At 36.7% G+C, this 18,620-nt stretch overlaps 1 protein-coding gene across 1 annotated transcript in view; it reads right to left on the reverse strand.

The window, feature by feature from the left end:
- The window catches only part of LOC115417880 (ovochymase-2), a 71,320-nt gene that overhangs the window by 438 nt on the left and 52,262 nt on the right, over positions 1 to 18,620 (reverse strand). Inside the window, exons 20-24 of the mRNA XM_030132075.1 lie at positions 17,985 to 18,167; positions 15,406 to 15,518; positions 11,510 to 11,604; positions 6,418 to 6,707; positions 2,996 to 3,162 (exon numbers count right to left, since the gene is read on the reverse strand). Of these exons, the coding sequence (XP_029987935.1) occupies positions 2,996 to 3,162; positions 6,418 to 6,707; positions 11,510 to 11,604; positions 15,406 to 15,518; positions 17,985 to 18,167 (848 nt within the window). The remainder of the gene's footprint in view (positions 1 to 2,995; positions 3,163 to 6,417; positions 6,708 to 11,509; positions 11,605 to 15,405; positions 15,519 to 17,984; positions 18,168 to 18,620) is intronic.

Here is an 18,620-nt window from a genome sequence, read left to right on the forward strand (position 1 = left end):
ACTTATACCATTGATTTCCCGACCGTTATACCGCCAGCGTCGCGGCGCGGCACCTCCGAGGTGCGCCGCCGTGGTACCTCCGAGGTGCGGCTCCCAGTGTTGTCTTTTCCGTGGAAACCGGGTCGAAATGGCTCTTTGAGTGTTAAAGGTTGCCGATCCCTGCCTTACAACATAACAGAATCAAGATTTATTTAGAAACGCAATTAGAACGGGTTAACGGAGGCAGCATAGACATCATATAGTAAAGACATGCACATTATGGACGCAACCCGTTGTAACGCCATTTTCGCTATACCGCCAATTTGGCCGTGAACGGAAGTTGGCGGTATAACGAGAGTAGACTGTAGTAATCGTTGTAACCTTTTTCTGATTAACCCTTTCATGCATACTGGTCACTACAGTGGACAGATTTTCCACAGCTGTTCTCTTGTACAAGGTGACCCAAAAAAGTGGGAATTTTTGAAGTGCGTATTGGCAGACATGAGCAAGTGGCAGCACTGCGAGACAGTGACCTTGAGCAAGTAAACACATCCCCATTTTAGTAACCATGGATCAGTGGAACGGGCAACAGCGTGCGTTAGCCATAAAAATGTTTTATAAAAACGGTGATAGTTTGACAGCTGCGCAGAGGGAGTTCCGACGTTATTACAACTTAGGACGTCATGGTGCTGTTCCATCAAAACATGCGATAAAATGTTGGATTAATAACTTTGAAGAGACTGGATCTGCCCTAAAGAAGAAACCAGCTGAGATGTTGTAGCAGTCAATGAGGAATCTCAACAGCAGATTTCAAGAATGCATTTGTACAGGAGGACGCCATCTACAGGAAGTAATTTTTAAAAAATGAAAATTCCATCATTGTTTCTTAAATGGCATGTTTTCAGGTTTCAATTAGTATGAATAAAATATTTTTCTTCCATCACTCTTGGTTTTATTGGATTGTTGAAAAGTTCCTGTTTTTTTGTGTCACCCTGTATATTCATGGGTTTTGTTGTTTTAGTTCCATATCAGCCAACACAGTGGACGCTTATGCATCATCCCAAACCCTGCAATTCATACAATTACTGTAACTTTGCTGCTCATGATAAACCTGATTTGCAATAACATGTTTTACTGTAAATCAGTTGCTAATTGTTACTAGACTGTAATTAACAGTTTTCTGAAACAAATTTTTTCATTTTTATTCTTTTTTTTTTGTTTTGTTTTGTTTTTTTGCATATCCTCCTGAGACCCAAAAATGCATTTTGTCCTCTGTAGGGGACAAAAGTTTGACAGTTTTACTTAAAAAATGCTGTGCATTACAAAGGACATTCCATTAAAAAAAAAACAATCAATAAATAAAAATTATTGTAAAAATGTATCTGAAAAAACTGTTGCATTATGCAGTTTCCAATCAAGACAATTTTTTAATGTAAAAAAGCTAAAACTGTCAAATTCCTGGGTCTCAGGAGGATTTTATCTCCATGAAATGAGTAATAACTAACAGTAGAGTATGATAAAATGTGAGAAAACGTTAGCGATTTAGCAATTAGCAGCATTAAAAATGTTTTTACTTCCTAGTTTTCGAACAGTATATCACTTTCTGATGATGACTTTTAAATACATGTTTCTTTGCTTCAGAAATTAAATGCATGGTGTCCAGCTGAGTGGACACTTTTGTGACTCCACGAAAAATAGGTTCATAAAAAAAAAAAAAAAAAAAAAATTGCATTGTTTTTATCATGCCTAAAGATGAATAAAAACACTCAAGAAAAAAATATTGACTAAGGTTCTGATAATTCATGCATGAAAGGGTTAAATAAACTACATTTTCTGTGTTTTTGTGACTGATCTCACTACATCACAGGTGTCAAACATGCAGCCTGGGGGCCAGAGGGTCCAGTCCGGCCCTTGGGATGAATTTGTGAAATGCAAAAATTACACTAAGATATTAACAATCCTTTTAGTTCATGTTCCACATTCAGACTAATTCAATCTCAGGAGGGCAGGATTCAGTAAAATACTATCATAATAACATATAAATAATGACAACTCCAATTTTTTCTCTTTGTAAATGTAAATATTTTCATGCATTTACACTAAAACAAAGTATGATTTTGCAAAAAATGTGAATAACCTGAACAAATATGAACAACCTGAAATGTCTTAAGAGAAGTCAGCACAATTTTAACAAGATTCTGTCTGTTACTAAATGTTTTGTGTATTTGTAGATCCGCTGCGATCTATAAATTATAATGTGCATGTGTAAATGATAAACTGAAGCATAATATTGTTAAAAAGACTCTTATTTTTTCAGTTTGTTCATGTTATTCACATCTTTTGAAAGGATAGTTTGCAGATGTAAACCTTTTCATCATGTAAATTTACTTTTTTTTTCACTCTAAAACATACAGAAAAGTTTGGAGATGACATTATTTATATATTACTACGTTATTATTTTACTGGTTCGGCCCACTTTAAATCAAACTTAGCTGAATGTGACCCCTGAACTAAAATGAGTTTGACACCCCTGCACTACATCTTCTTTTATGTATGTTGAATATTTCTGTAGATGCAACATGAGTAGAAGCCCAAAGGTAAATTTCCATACATTGTGGGACAATAAAGTGAGTGTTGAGTCTAAAATATTTCAAATATTCAACTATTCTTCAGTGAATCCTCTAAATTCCCTGCATACACATTTGCTCATTTGTGTTCTTTTCAACAGTGTTCCTTTCTTTTGTCTAATTATTCTGGAAAAATGGGCAGCAATTTACAATCAAGGCTGAGTGCTCACAAACAAAACAGTCTCTAGGATGTTACATAAAAGACCTAATTGTGAGACGTCGGCACATTTATATAATAATTTATGACAGCAACCAAATACTACCCTCTTCTAATCTAATCCTTCCACTGTATTTTTCTGAAGTATTGTTCAAAATGTACTTTCTATCATTTCTATTAAGGCTGCTTCTTTTTTTTTTTTTTTTTTTTAAGGTGGAATACTCGCTTTTACCTGGCAGGCTGACTTAAGCTCATCTGGAGACTCATAACCAGCACAGATCATGGAAGGCCGCAGGGTATCCCACCAGTAAGCAGGCTTACTGCACGTCTGGAAGTCGATAATAGGAAGGGCTGCCTGATTCAACTTCTCAGCCACTTGAGGGAAAAGGTTACCTGAGACAGAATTGAAAAATAATAATCAAGCTAAAAGCATCCGTAAAAGATTTAATATAAACTTGTTTCACCAACAAACAATCACTATTGTTGAGTTTTTTTCTGCTGTTTAGAATTTTATGTCTGATTTTGGAGCATGTTAACTAGAGCAGTGGTTATATAGAAAAATAAAATAAATAAATAAAAAAACAAGCAAATTAATTAATTAATTAATTAATTAATTAAAAAAAAAAAAAAAAAACTAGAGCAGTGGTTCTTAACTTGGGGTATCTGCCTCCCACAAGGGGGCGCCACAGATCCCTGGGCAGGGGATGTAAGGCTTTCTCTATGTTGGGGTTACCAGTTGTGAAAAATATAGAAAAAAATATTTATACACCCAATAAAATAATCAAAAATCTGTATGAACCCACTCAAAACACCTTTTGTCGGCATTTAAATACATCAAACTATTTCGTCTTATTGTAATATACATGCATGTGAGTGGCTATACAACAGAGTGTCCCTGTTATTGTCTGAAGGAGATCTATGACAAAGTTGTAAATGGCAATTTACATTTATTTTTGCAAGGAAAGATTTCAAAGCAATCAGTTTATTGTTTTGGGCACGGGGGAGGGAAGGGGGGGCTGGCTTGTCTTGGACACAAGTGAATGGGGCTCCAAGGAAACAAGGAACCACTGTACTAGAGGATGATAGTCGATTTTCAAAGGTCAAAACAACTGTGATAATTTGCTGATTAACAGATTAATCATGTGATATCAGCCCTCAGTCACAAATAAAAGTATTTAGATAGCAGATAGATAGATAGATAGATAGATAGATAGATAGATAGATAGATAGATAGATAGATAGATAGATAGATAGATAGATAGATAGATAGATAGATAGATAGATAGATAGATAGATTGATTGATTGATTGATTGATTGACTGACTTTATAAATCCCCAAGGGGAAATTCAAAATATAAAATGCAGTCACCGCTTCACAAAAAATACCATATCAACAATCAATAAAGAAATAAATGCAGAGTATAAGTAGCTAAGAATAAGTTAGATTAAAAAGAAAGTACAATTAAAAGACAAAATGTGTTTTCTACTGATCACATAAAAATATAAAAGCATAAAAACATAAAAAAAAAACCCTGAGGACAGAAGTGTTCCTGAGCTTCTACCTCCTATACAGAACCAGTGTAGAAGAGGACATCTAAATCAAAATAATACATACCTAAAAGAAACAGAAATCAGTATTGCTGAACATTAAAAATCTAGGGAATTCTACATGTACGGTAATTATTGATTTTTTAAATCAATAATCCAGCTGTGTAGATTATACTTTATATTTATATTTATTTATTTAGTTAGTTACAGGACGATGTGTATTGGCATTTGTTACAAAGAACAAGATGCATGCACCAGATTTAGCAGAGAAGCTCATTTCCATCTGTTGTCCTGGACAAATGACTAACACAACAAACATCACAAAGTCATAATATACCAGAAGAAAACCGTTAAACATGACAGATATAGGAAAGTCTGCTCAGATTGAACAACCTCAGCCAAATACAAAAAACGTGGCTTACACTCTAAAAATACACCAACTTCCCTACAGCAAGAATAAGATATAAAAAAGATAGAACGAGAAGGAGAGAAGAAGAGAAAAAAAGGGGAGCAAGAAGAATAGATAGATAGATAGATAGATAGATAGATAGCTAGACAGACAGACAGACAGACAGACAGACAGACAGACAGACAGACAGACAGATAGATAGATAGATAGATAGATAGATAGATAGATAGATAGATAGATAGATAGATAGATAGATAGATAGATAGATAGATAGATAGATAGATAGATAGATAGATAGATAGATAGATAGATAGATAGTACCTGCCATCTGAGCATAATTCTGTCAATATTTATAGTTTGTAAAATACCCTCTGAGTCACCCAAACTGTCTAACTGGTCTGTCTCTGAACACTGAAACTGCAGCCATGAGGTTACATTTCAGGAGAAGCTACTTTTCAATCACCTCTTTTTCCTGGAGTACTACTTCCGCTTCAAAAGTCCAATGGAACCACACCATATTTTTTTATTATTATTATTATTATTTTTTTAACTTTTTTTTTATTTATTTCAACTTTAATAACAACATTTGAGTACACTTTAAACAAACAACAAGATGTCAAAAGGGAAAAAGCATTTGAACATATAAGTTTAACCCATAGAGACCCAGTGCTACTTTTGTGGAAGTTTCCAAATTAATATTTCTTTCTATTTAACCTTTCTCAAGTGATTTATTGCCATTTATTATAATATTATCCTCTGTGGTTTTGCATTTTTCAGCGAAAATCTGGTATTTTTCTATATTTGATTTGCAGATTATGTACTTTAATAATCATTCTGAAATTACATTTGAGGGTTATTGTATCAAAAACAGAGAAAACTTGAGAAAAAGTGACTTTTACAGTAAAATATATGACTAACTGAATGTAAAAACAAGCATCTCCAACAACTGTCATAATTTATTGAATTACATGGATTTTACTGGTGAATCAATGTTATAGTAGATGACAGCGTTTCCATGTTCACTACAGAGCCTCTGAACGTCCGATTGGGTCATATCTGATGACCATGAAAAAATGACAAACTGCATTTTACACCAATTATTTACATGTATTGATAGGATTAGTGTATCAACAGGTATTCAACATTTTACATCAGTAGATGGTTTGAGTCGTCAGTGGCTGTTTGGGTCTTTAGGGGTTAAGAAAATAACAATACAAGAAACAAGAACAAGAACAAGAACAAGAAATACAAAGCATAATATATAAATAAGAGCAAATAAATAAATAAATAAATAAATAAAAAATAAAAAAAATAATAATTCTGACAAAAATAAATAAATAAATAAATGCAACAGAGAGTTCAATCAGTATTTAAAAAATGTTTATAAATAGCCAAGGTGTTAGTGCTTTTTAAAAAATTATTATAAATGAGTTCTAAAGATTTAATATAATTTCCAAATTCTGATAGGAAGATTTTAAAATTTGGGAGTGTTTTAGTATATTTGTTTTTATGTATATGAAATTTCCCAAATAATATGAACAAATTTATAATAAATTCTAGATTGTTAGTATCATGTTTAAAATAAGTAATTACATTTTGGGATGTTATATTTATTTTATTGTTACTTTTAAATATGATATAATTTTCCATTGTGGACCAAAAATTAGAAGAATGTTCCCAGTCGAACTACACCATACCTTTCTCATCTCCCCATCCGGTGACGAAGCAGTTTGTCCCCCCAGGCAGCACAGCCTCAGGCTTTGGGAGACAGATCGGGCTGATCTCCCTGGTCATATTGACAGGCTCAGCCAAATGGACCAGGGCTACGTCGTTGGTGATGTCGGTACGATCCTGCTCATAGACAAAGCCCTCATGGCGAATGATTCCGTCTACTTTATAACAGGCCTCTGCTGAGGGCACGTCCATGGAAGAGTTCATGTGGTGCTTCCCCAGACACATACGCCAGAATCTGGGTATATTCAGGGGACTGGAGAGCAAATGGGAGATTACAGAGATTAAAGATTGTTGTGATTGTGTTTATTATACAGGGTGGGGAAGCAAAATTTACAATGAACATTTAGTTGTTTTTTCTCAGCAGGCGCTAGTCAAGTCAGTTGTTTTGAAACCAAACATATATTGATGTCATAGTCATACCTAACACTATTATCCATACCTTTTCAGAAACTTTTGCCCATATGAGTAATCAGGAAAGCAAAGGTCAAAGAGTGTGTGATTTGCTGAATGCACTCGTCACACCAAAGGAGATTTCAAAAATAGTTGGAGTGTCCATAAAGACTGTTTATAATGGAAAGAAGAGAATGACTATGAGCAAAACTATTAGGAGAAAGTCTGGAAGATACTATTAAAGAAGAATGGGAGAAGTTGTCACCCGAATATTTGAGGAACACTTGCGCAAGTTTCAGGAAGCGTGTGAAGGCAGTTATTGAGAAAGAAGGAGGACACATAGAATAAAAACATTTTCTATTATGTACATTTTCTTGTGGCAAATAAATTCTCGACTTTCAATAAACTAATTGGTCATACACTATCTTTCAATCCCTGCCTCAAAATATTGTAAATTTTGCTTCCCCACTCTGTATATTTACATAGATGGTAGAGGTTTCTATTATTTGTACTAACAGTGACAGTAGTAGTATAGAGGAAATGCACATACGTCACTTCCCCCTTGGGCCACGCCCCTCTGAGTCAGACTGAGTGGCGAAAACAAACCGGCTCAACATGGCGGAGCATAGCCGTAACTACAGCGAGACCCGGAAAAATGTGGAATATAACATGAAATTAAAGACAATTGGACTCGACATGGATCCATACAAGCTACCAAACAACAAGTGGAAGTGGTCTACGAACACTGATATGCGGCCGGAAATCACGTATCCTGACATTTATACGAACCTGATTTCAACGCCGGGAAAATCCCCAATGCAAAGGCTGAAAGCGTACAAAAGCTGAAGAGTTGTTGACATCCTCGTCATCGTTAATTAGAGGATTACAGCTGGTGAGTGCTTTCAATTCAACATACTATTGTTTTGGAGGTTTTCTGTCAGTGCAGACGTATTTTCTTGGCGGTGATTGCCAAGGTAAAGGCCCAGCAGTAGTGCTCACAGTTCACTACTGATTTACTGGAGTTGAACCCTTAGTATTGACCCAAGTGAGTGGATGATCTACTGGTACTGTGGAGATTTAAGCAGAGTTCACATCAAATACTTGATACAACACAGCTACAACAGCTTTGTGCTAGAGTACCCCCTTATTTGGAAAACTAGGTTAGCCTCAGTTTAAGCTAGTTTACAAATCATGTAGAGCACAAGGTTCAGAATCACACACCTGAAGACAAAAACGTGTCAGTTATGAAATATAGAACTAAATGACAGATGCTAACATAAAGAGCTTTACTAAGAAGTACCGTTAGCCAAAACGATATGTAATTTAAGGTACGATTTTACGCAAGAATACAGCATAAATTAACGTTAGCTGACACGAAATGGCAACCACAAATCCAGGTTTCGTTGTCTGGATTCCAGTTATTTCTATGAATTGCAGCGATCCATCTGCTTCTTCTGTCTTTGGCTTTAGGTCACCGCTAAAACAATAGCTCCAAGTGCTTTTTCAACCTATTTGTGCAATGAATGGCACAACAGCTCTTCCTCATTTTTCAGATTGTTCTAAAGTTTTCGCAGTATTCAAGCCAAAGCCGCTACTCATCTCCCTCTTTCTGCCACTCAGTGGGCGGAACAGCGGTGACTTCCGCTTGCAGTGACATCACGTGCATACCCTCTATATCCACTGTGAATACTTGTACTTATAGTTGTAGTATTAACAGTTATGGACATTTGTTGTAGCTCAGTGGTTTTCAAACTTGGGGTCGCCTGGAATTCAAATGGGGTCGCCTGAAATTTCTAGTAATTGATTAAAAAAAAATTACTAATAAAAAATATCTGGTGAGTTGACAGAGACAATCGCGATCCATAAAAGACATGACAAATTCTGAAGCTGAAACTGAAGCACTGTGGTACTGTTTATCTGTCAAATGTTCATTGTGGTCGGTTTCAGATGCTGCAGCTCTTTCATAATTCATAGTTTGAGTTCTTGTTTGTTCAGTATTAATTGTCAGCCTTGTAAATCCAAGCTGGACTGACTGTACATATCCTGACCAAGGAAAATCAAATTCTCACTTTGTGCAGTAATCTACACTTGGCTTTTCTGCCTCCGTCCATAATAATATACATTATATAGACTAAATACCATCTAAGATTAACATTCACTTGCAACATAGTATAGCAAACTATTGCATGATCAAAAAAAATAATAACAATTTTAGTTTAAAAAAAAAAAAAAGCCTCCGTTTTCAATTTCATTAGAAATTTGCAATGTTAGAATGGGGTCACAAGCCAAAAAAGGTTGGGAACCACTGGTGTAAATCATGTATTTCCCTATATTTAATTCACCTATCATGTAGATATTCATAAAAGCTCAGAGTAAATTCAACAGTTATTATATCAAAACAGAGAAAACTGAAGAGAAAGTGACTTTTTCAGGAAAAAATATAATTAACTGAACAAAAATCAAGTGTCTCCATCCATTGTCATTGATCCAATTCAATGGGTTTTACTGGTGAATCAATGTTGTAGAAGATGACGGTGTTTCCATGGTAACTACGGAGCCTCTGAGTGTCCAAATGGGTCATATCTGATGACCATGAAAAGATGAAGAACTGCATTTTACACCAATTATTTTCATGTATTGATAGAATTATTGGATCAACATGTATTAAACATTTTACATCAGCAATTTGTTTTGGTCACCAGTGGCTGTTTGGGTGTTTATGAGTTAATAGGCTAAATAATGGTGGTGGAATTTTAGTCTCTGTTTTGAATGTCTGGGGTTGTCAGAAATTTGTGACGTTAAAATGAGGTCACGAGCCAAAAAAGGTTGAGGCTCTTAGTAGTTATACTAACACCAGCTGCTCTTCTTTTTAACAGTTCAAGTTCAGTTTGCTGTGCATCCATGTGTCTCCCCCTACATCCCCTCTTTTCCTCCTCCCCCACTCTCTCTCTCTCTCTCACTCTTTTCTTTTTCTTTACTCCCTCTCTTTAACCCCAACTGGTCAAGGCAGACGTCCATCCTCCAGGAGTCGGGGTCTGATAGAGGTTTTTGTCTGTTAAAAGGAAGTGTTTCCTCACCACTGTCACCAAGTGTTTGCTCCTGGAGGATTCTGTTGGGTTTCTGTAAATTGGCTTGAGAGTCCGGTTTAAACCAGCTCTATATGTAAAATGTCATGAGATAACTTTTTTATTTTTTCATTAGGGAAAATACTTTACAACAGAGTAAAACAAACAAACAAAAAAAGAAACTACTAAGCATATTTGTATATCATGTCTGAAAAATCAACAATGGTAAAATATAAAATTTAACATAAACACATTCCATATAAGTTCTCTGTCTTCCCCCTTTTTTTTTTGTTGTATTTTGTTAAATTACACACATTATAACCCAAACATGTCACATTTCCCCCCTTATTTTCACTATTCTTATTTTAAAATCCACACAAGTTTCAACTCCATTACATTCAACCGTACAAATATAACTCATCATTTCCAGTTGAGTTAAATCTGGACTCAATGGGGTGATATATACACTCCACTTTGGCCACATTTCCATAAATTTATCCTGCTTTACTTTCAATGAAAAGGGCAGTTTCTCCATTACATAGATTTCATAGATTGCTTTTAACCAATCTTGAGGTTGTGGTGCATCTGGTTGTAGCCACTTCCTTGTCAGAGCTTTTTTTGCCTTGAGATAACCTTTGTTATGATTTGGCGCTATATGAAGAAAATTGAATTAGTTGATTGATTGATTGATTGATTGATTGAAGGCAATGTATGTAATGTATAGGCTCTGTAAACCCTTTTCTGCCATCCCATCAACAATGCAACTTCTATATTTATAAAGTGAAAAGTAAAAATGATCACCCAGCTGTGTGTTAAAATGTTTAAGACAACTTTAGCTTCATTTCAATAGCCTCAGAGCATAATTGCCCAAGTCTTTTTTTTTGTTTTGTTTTTTTTGCAAAATTGTGATTAAAGGTATTAAATGAAGCAGCAGTGTTAGGAGAGTAAAGTTATACAGACATCACAATTTGGCCAAAAATATGACTTAGGCAGTTATGCTATGAGGCTAATGATTTGTAAAATTTATGTTCAATACACATCATTTACAAAAGTTATGGTATTTATGAATTATGTTGACTATAGTTCAGATCACAGAAGCATATGATGATGCATTATCACAGACTAGTGCGTCAAACTTAAATACATCCTTTACATACTGAAATAAACACTGGGTTCTACTGGGCCATAATATCTGCTACTTTCATTATAATTTCATGTAAATGAGGTCTATAAACCATAAAACAACATTACAAAAAGAAGTGTGAAAAACTGTGGTAAGTAATTGGACTACAAGTTAAATAAAGACAGAACTGGGTGATAAGTTCAAGATTTAGTGTCAGATATGGGATAATTTTCCCTGCACAGACCATAAACGCTATAAATTTGAATAAAACTGAAATAATTTAATGAAAGTAATATCATAAATTTCATCTGGAACCAGGACAGAATCCGACCAATCCTTTAACGTTCTATTATTTTGGGACAATTAGATGCAAGCAAATCACATTTCTGACTTTAAAACTTTTGAAAATGGGTCAAATTGACCTCAGGAGGGTTAAAACTGTCCCAGGAGATACTAGACTCTGTGGTTAAAACTTACAACATGAAACAATGTGCAGCAGTTAGGATCCATTCCTCATGAATTAGAGAACCTCCACAACCGTGCATGTAAGGTACAGGAGGCATAGGTGAAGCCTGCAAGAGAGGAATTGTACAGAATGAAAGCAACTTAGTTATTGTATGAATTTAAAGTAATTTGGTCATTGTGGTAACATGAACTTAGATGACTTTAAAACAATTTGGTCACTGTATGAATTTAAAGCAACTGGGTCATTGTAGTCATAAGAACCTGTATCGATTTAAAGTAACTTGGCCATTCTAGCTACAAGTATCAATTTCAAATTATTAGATCACTGTAACTACATGAACCTAATTCAGGGGTGGGCAATTAAGTTTCCTATGGAGCCACATGAGAAACTTTGACAGTTGTTAAGGGCCGGATCAATACATTTGCAGCTCCGCTCAATATATATCTCTTTCTATACATATATATGTCAGGGTAGAGACTGCGATCTGGTAGGATCGGCGATTCTACCAGTAGAGACTCCGATCGTAGTCTCTACCAGTAGAAACTCCGATCAGAGTCTCTACTGGTAGAAACTCCAATCCGAACCCTAACCCCTAACCCTAACCCTGACCCTAACCCTAACCCTAACCCTTCTGCTGGCAGGATCGGAGTTTCTACCAGTAGAGACTCTGATCGGAGTTTCTACTGGTAGAGACTACGATCGGAGTCTCTACTGGTAGAATCGCCGATCCTACTAGATCGCAGTCTCTACCCTGACATATACTTTACTATACTGTAAAAAACAGCTTTGTTCCTGTCGCCGTCACTGAGCTCAATAAGAAATAGTGACATTGCACTTTATTTACTTATTTAGTTATTTATTCCTATTTCTTTGCAGTTTTTGCACTTTTATCCTGGTTTTATCCCAGAGACTGTTTTTATCTTCTTGAGGTTTTTCTTGTGTTTTATTCCATCTAATTTTTATTTATTTGATCTTATTTATTTATTTTATCCTTTTACTTATCTATGCTGCTATACCGATGAATGGTGGAACACTGAGCACTTTTTGTCCTGACACTCGATCAAGTACCTGCCTAACAGGTTCAATGTCTGTTTTGTTGTAATGCCTAATGAAATCACTATATCTGCAAAAATGATCTACCCACGGTTATAAATAAAGTAACACTGAACAGTAAATGCAACAATACGATAATAAAATGAAAATGTGCAGCAAAGAATACAACTATTTAATCAATATTCACCAAAACACTTTTGAAAATGTGCAAAACCAGCCCCACATTATCTTTACTTGAAAAACTATAAATGCTTCCAGCTTTGTTTGTTTACATATCTCAGTTCCTTTTCTTTTTCTTTACCTCTGACTTCAGTAAAGACATACTTAGAAGTCCATGCCTTGTTAAGAACTGCATTTGGAATCAGTCTTTCTTTTTTTGGCATTAGCTGACATCTTCATGGGCTGAAACTGATCAACAAACCAATCAGTGCATAAGCCTTATGCAAAGTACAGAAAGTATGTGTGAAAAATCATTAATTTAGCAGATCCTTCAAAATTAAAACAGTATATATCATTATGATGATATGTATTTGTGTTGACTTTTAACTTGCCGATAACCTCGTGTGGGCCAGTTAGGGTCAGCTGCTGGGCCACATGTGGCCCCCGGGCCTTACAATGCCCAGGTCTGACCTAATCGTATTTTTAAAAAACTTGATTATTGTACAAATATGATTTTGCTTTAACTTAAAGTAACTTGATCACTGTATTAACTAGAAAAGCACTCAGAGAGCGCAGACCTCTACCAAGGCAGATCAGTTGTCCCCACCCCCCCGATCACCACCAAAATTTAATCATTTGTTCCTTGTACCAGTATCAACATTTCCTGAAATTTTCATCCAAATCCGTCCATAACTTTTTGAGTTATCTTGCTAACTACAGGGCTCGTGACTGCGACTGAATTACGGTCGCATGCGCCTGAGAATTTCGGTAGTGCGACTGTTTTTGAGATTACGATCGCACGGTGCACCAATAAAAAAATGAGCGAAAATTAATACGTGCGCCTAGAATAATGGCTGCAGAAGTGACTCGTCAGCTGAAAATAAACAAGCTCCACGCCCCGCTGACTGAAGCGGAAAATCTAGTCCCCGCCCCCTCGCGTGCGCAGGCGGCATAAACAAAGGGATCAAATAACTCCACCGACGTTTGAAACAATCTCCTGACTTCAGGCGTGGTGTAGACCACAGTGACTAAGGGTACGTTTACACGGCAACACTCCGCAAAGATTTCTCCTTTGCATTATAAAATCATTCCGCGTTAAGACGACGCCGCTATGATAACAATCTGCGTTAACATGAGTCCGCGAGGACGGCTGAATACGCTGTAGTGGCCATGCCAGACCAGTAGCTGGCGATGTAGAGCTGTAGTGAAACAGTGGTGGTAAAACAGGCGCCTGCGCATAAACAATTTCCGGTTTAGACAGCCTTTAAATGAGGAGAAGAAGAAGAAGAGGAGGCGGACAACACTATTTACAAACAACAATGGCGAGTGGTCGTACAAAGACGCAGGACTTCTTTGTCTGGACAGACGAGCTGAGCACAGTTAGCAGCACATATGTTGTTCTGAAACCGGCCATTGTTGTTGTGGTTGTTCCTTCTTTTTCTGCAGCTTTATTGTGTCATAGAGGCTGGCAAACCAGCTTGGATGCGCATTACCGCCACCAACTGGCCCGGAGTGGGTTAACTGGCGGTTCTTGGCTGCGCGCGCATGCGGTGACGTCATATTTTACCCCGGAACGCTCCGACTCGCGTTAACACGGAGCTGGAATGCGGAGCGTATCGATAACGTTCCACCCTGGACCCTGGTATCAAAAGTTTCTGGATTCAGGCACTCTAGGCACCGTTTCCATGTTAACAGAAGGCTAATCCGTGATGAAATCTTCCCGGAGTCGACTGAAGCCGACGCCGTGTAAACGGCCCCTAAGGGCCTTTAGGCCATGAAATAAAAAAGTTGGTTGTTGCAAATAATGGTGTGATTCGTCTTTCTTCTCCAAGAACCAACTAAAGTATATACCACACATTGACAATTGTTTTGCACCTGTGTCAATGTAAGCTTTTTCTTTCATACTCTATTCAAATACTTTATTCTAGGTTGTTAACATTGCTTAAATACATATAGGAATATTACTTGGTATGGCCAAGAGTTTTGCTTGTTCTCCAAATTTTTTATATAATAGTGGTGCGCCTAGATTTTAGCCTGTGCTCCTAACTTTTTAGGGTTAGGAGCACAGTGCTCCTAGGTCAAAAAGTTAATTTTGAGCCCTGTAACTAACTAACAAACAAACAAACAAACAAACAAACAAACACACAAAGCAAAGTGATCACAATATCTTCTGGCAGAGGTAATGAATCTGCATGTCATATCCTGTGACATATACTTGTATGAATATATTAATGAATCTGCATGAATTCAGCTTAATTTGATCATTGTATTTGTTTGTTTGTATTTGCATGAACTTAAAGTGGCTGGATCACTATATTTGTATTAACTTAAGAGATTTGATTGTTGAATTTATATGATGTATTGTACGTTTAAAAATGCTTACGTTTGTTTGTGTGTATGAGATGTCGTGCATTGCCTGTCATGTGACATTGTAATCAAGTGCTCTATATAAACAGCTGCGTGACATTATCTGTCCTAAGTCTGATGAGGGGCATCAGCCTGAAACGTCACTTGTGGTGACTAAAGTTTTGGGAGCTCACAAGTTATTATTTCATTTTTTCATCTACTTTTATGGGATCCTGCACACCTTTCATTTACTGGATGTGCATGTTGATCACCTCTCTACAGAATGAAAGCTCCTCTCTGTCATGTTAGAAATGTAAGAAGTTAAAGAGAGACAAAAGTTAACAGTGACCTGCATGGAAACCTGCCACGGCCAGGAGTGAGGGACCGCCTCCACTCCATTGACCACCTTCAGAGTGGCCTCGCTGGGTGTCACAGCAGGTTGTCCACAATTTTTCGGCCAGGCTGAGAAAAGAAACAATAAGATAGCACATGGGTGTCAAACTCATAATAGTTCAGGGGCCACATACAGCCTAACTTTTTTATATCATGTAGAAAATCAAGGTCAACGAATTGATCATATTTGTTTCCTTGCCCACAAGTGGCAAAAAAAAAATTAAAAATCAAAGAAGTAAATGATTAAAAAAAAAAAAAAAGTAAATTAAGTGGAACATTAATTTTAGAACATTAGAACCAAATTTTTTTTAGAACATTAGACCAACATAAGTGCTGATCCAGACCCCTGTCCACATCCACATTCTCCCTTTGAACATCATTCCTTACATTAGTACCATTACTTCATGGTACCTAACAAAGCAGGTCCACTCATTGTTCATGCAGAGGTGGACCTTACAGACCCTGTAGACCACATTGGACCTGAGATTGTTGACTCACTGTTCTTACTGTTACTGTTGCTGTCACTGTCTTGTTATGTATGTGGCAATAACTAAAAATAGTCATTTGCCCAGTAAAGGGTTAAGACATTTCAGGTTGTTCATATTTGTTCAGATTTGTCACATTTTTTGTGAAAGAATAGTTTGTAAATGTAAACATTTTAATGTAATTTAACTTTTTCACTCTAAAGCAAAGAAAAAATGTGGGGTTGCCATTATTTATAGATTATTATGATAGTATTTTACTGGTCTGACCCACTTGAGATTGAAAATGATTTTGATGCATTTGATTGTTAATATCTTCAGTGTAATTTTAGCATTTCACAAATTCATCCCAGGGGCTGGATTGGACCCTTTGGCGGGCCGGTTTTGGCCCAAGAGCTGTGTGTTTGACACCTGTGAGTTAGCGTATATTATCAATCATTGAATCTGGATTTTTGCATGATAGTACATTATAGGCATGTAGTGGTGAAATATGGTTAAATACTTTTATACAAGTACTTAAAGCTGCAATGTTCAGCAAGAAAATCCATAATTACATCTCTACATATTGTAATTAAACAGGTCTGCAAGGACATGAGCCCTCTGAATCTACTCCTTGCCTGTGTTCAGTGGTGTAGTCCAGGGTATATGGTGGTATACGGCATATACCTACTTATTTTTTAGTCAGCATTGCGTATACCCACTTCGAAATCCTTCCTGATGCACACTATTCAGTAGTATCTGCGAGCGAAATTGCCCATTTTTGTCCCTTGGATAGTGAAGCCATGACCCACCCTACTCTGCCTCTAATTGGCTAGTACTCAATGCCTTTACTGATTAGATTGGTTAACTTTTGACATGAGGACTGATGAGCCAATTTGAAGCAGAGTAGGGTGGGTCATTCTGAGGAAAATATTGCTAACTAGCGCTGGCCACCTCTGGAATCTGATTGACAGGTTACCTTATGTCTCGTTGAATGATGCGCGATTATTGGAAATGTGAATGAGAAAAGCAGAGTAAACGTCTTTCAAGTGGGTGGCACATATTGAGAGTATCGACTCTCATGGAATACATAATTCTGAAGTAAGTTTTAAGGTGTTTTCCAAATGATGTTTGATGATGTTTTAAACTACTAGCCATATGACTGCACATTCAGAGAAGAGATTTTGTCACCATTAGTTAAACTGTCTGAGTAGGCTAACATTATGAAAGGCTAGCGTTATGAAAGACTAACATTATGAAAGGCTAATGTTATCCTATGTTTGCATCATGTTGAATATATTTACATTCATGCAGCTGCTTGTGTGACCAGTTATACCTACAAACTGCTCCTGATCAAGTCATGACAATTTTATAATAATGAGCAAATACTACTGACAGATTTTTGGGTAAACTAAATAGAGTAGTCTTACATGTCACTGTTCCTAAAACAGGACTTTTTTCTGGACTACTTAAAAAAATAAAAAAAGGCAAAAATTGAGAGTATACCCACTTCTCCAGGGACCACTACATGACTACCTGTGTTTCTATCCCATTACATGTTTTTTTTCTTATCTGTGGTATTTTCAGACACGTAGGGTGGTTAAAGACATGATTCACAGCAGCAATTACCAATCACTGATCAGCCTGGATGTGACTGTATGGCTGTTCTCTGTGTCGTATATAAGAGGGAAGCTCAGAAAAGTGGCTTCACTTCCATAACAGCATGAAATATCAGTTATCTGTACTTAGTCTGTAGATTTGGACTGAGAGGAGAGAGCTGCAGAGAGGTGTTTTGCATTTTGTCATCCTCATTTTGGCTCTTGAAGCTTTAAGCACAGGTTTGAGGAGTCTGTTCTTCACTGGAATATTTAAAGTTCTCAGAGGCAAATATAGGTTAAAATGTTAACAGTTAACTCGCTTTATTATCGCCATATGGAAATCGGGGACAAAGAAAAACTCTCCTGTAACAGTTACATATACAGTTCTAGTCAATAATGGATCCTCAGTTCTACGTCCTCTTCCTTCCATCTGAGACTAGAGAACATTTGAAAGACTTTTAATTTTGTACACTCACTGATAGTGATGTTGTCCCATGGGTTAGGAGGAGGAGGTGGTAAAGTGGGTATAACACCGGCATTGGTGGTCCAGTATCCACGGAAACCTTTCTGCTGATTGGCTCCGTTACTAAGGAAGCGAATGATCGCGGTGTTACCTGTGATGTGAATACTTGGTGGAGGGGAAAAGCCACAGAATCGACCTGTAGAACCGACAAGAGATACAGTATTTTTAGTTAATAGCACTGCCTATATAAGCAACATAACCAGGTATAGTTCAATAGATAGATAGATAGATAGATAGATAGATAGATAGATAGATAGATAGATAGATAGATAGATAGATGGACGGACGGATAGACAGACAGATAGACAGACAGATTGGCAGATAGATGGATGGATGGATGGATGGATGGATGGACGGACGGACGGAGAGAAAGAGAGAGATAAGTGGATGGATGGATGGACAGACGGATGGACAGAGACAGACAGACAGACAGATAGATAGATAGATAGATAGATAGATAGATAGACAGATAGATGTCCTTTACTGATACTAAACTGGAAATCTGCAGTGCAGCAGCACGGTAAAAAATATATAAAAATATAACACAAGAGCAAACACTATGCATAATAAATCAGAAGCCTAAAAACTG

This window comes from Sphaeramia orbicularis, chromosome 1 (assembly GCF_902148855.1).
Source record: "Sphaeramia orbicularis chromosome 1, fSphaOr1.1, whole genome shotgun sequence".
NCBI lineage: Eukaryota > Metazoa > Chordata > Actinopteri > Kurtiformes > Apogonidae > Sphaeramia > Sphaeramia orbicularis.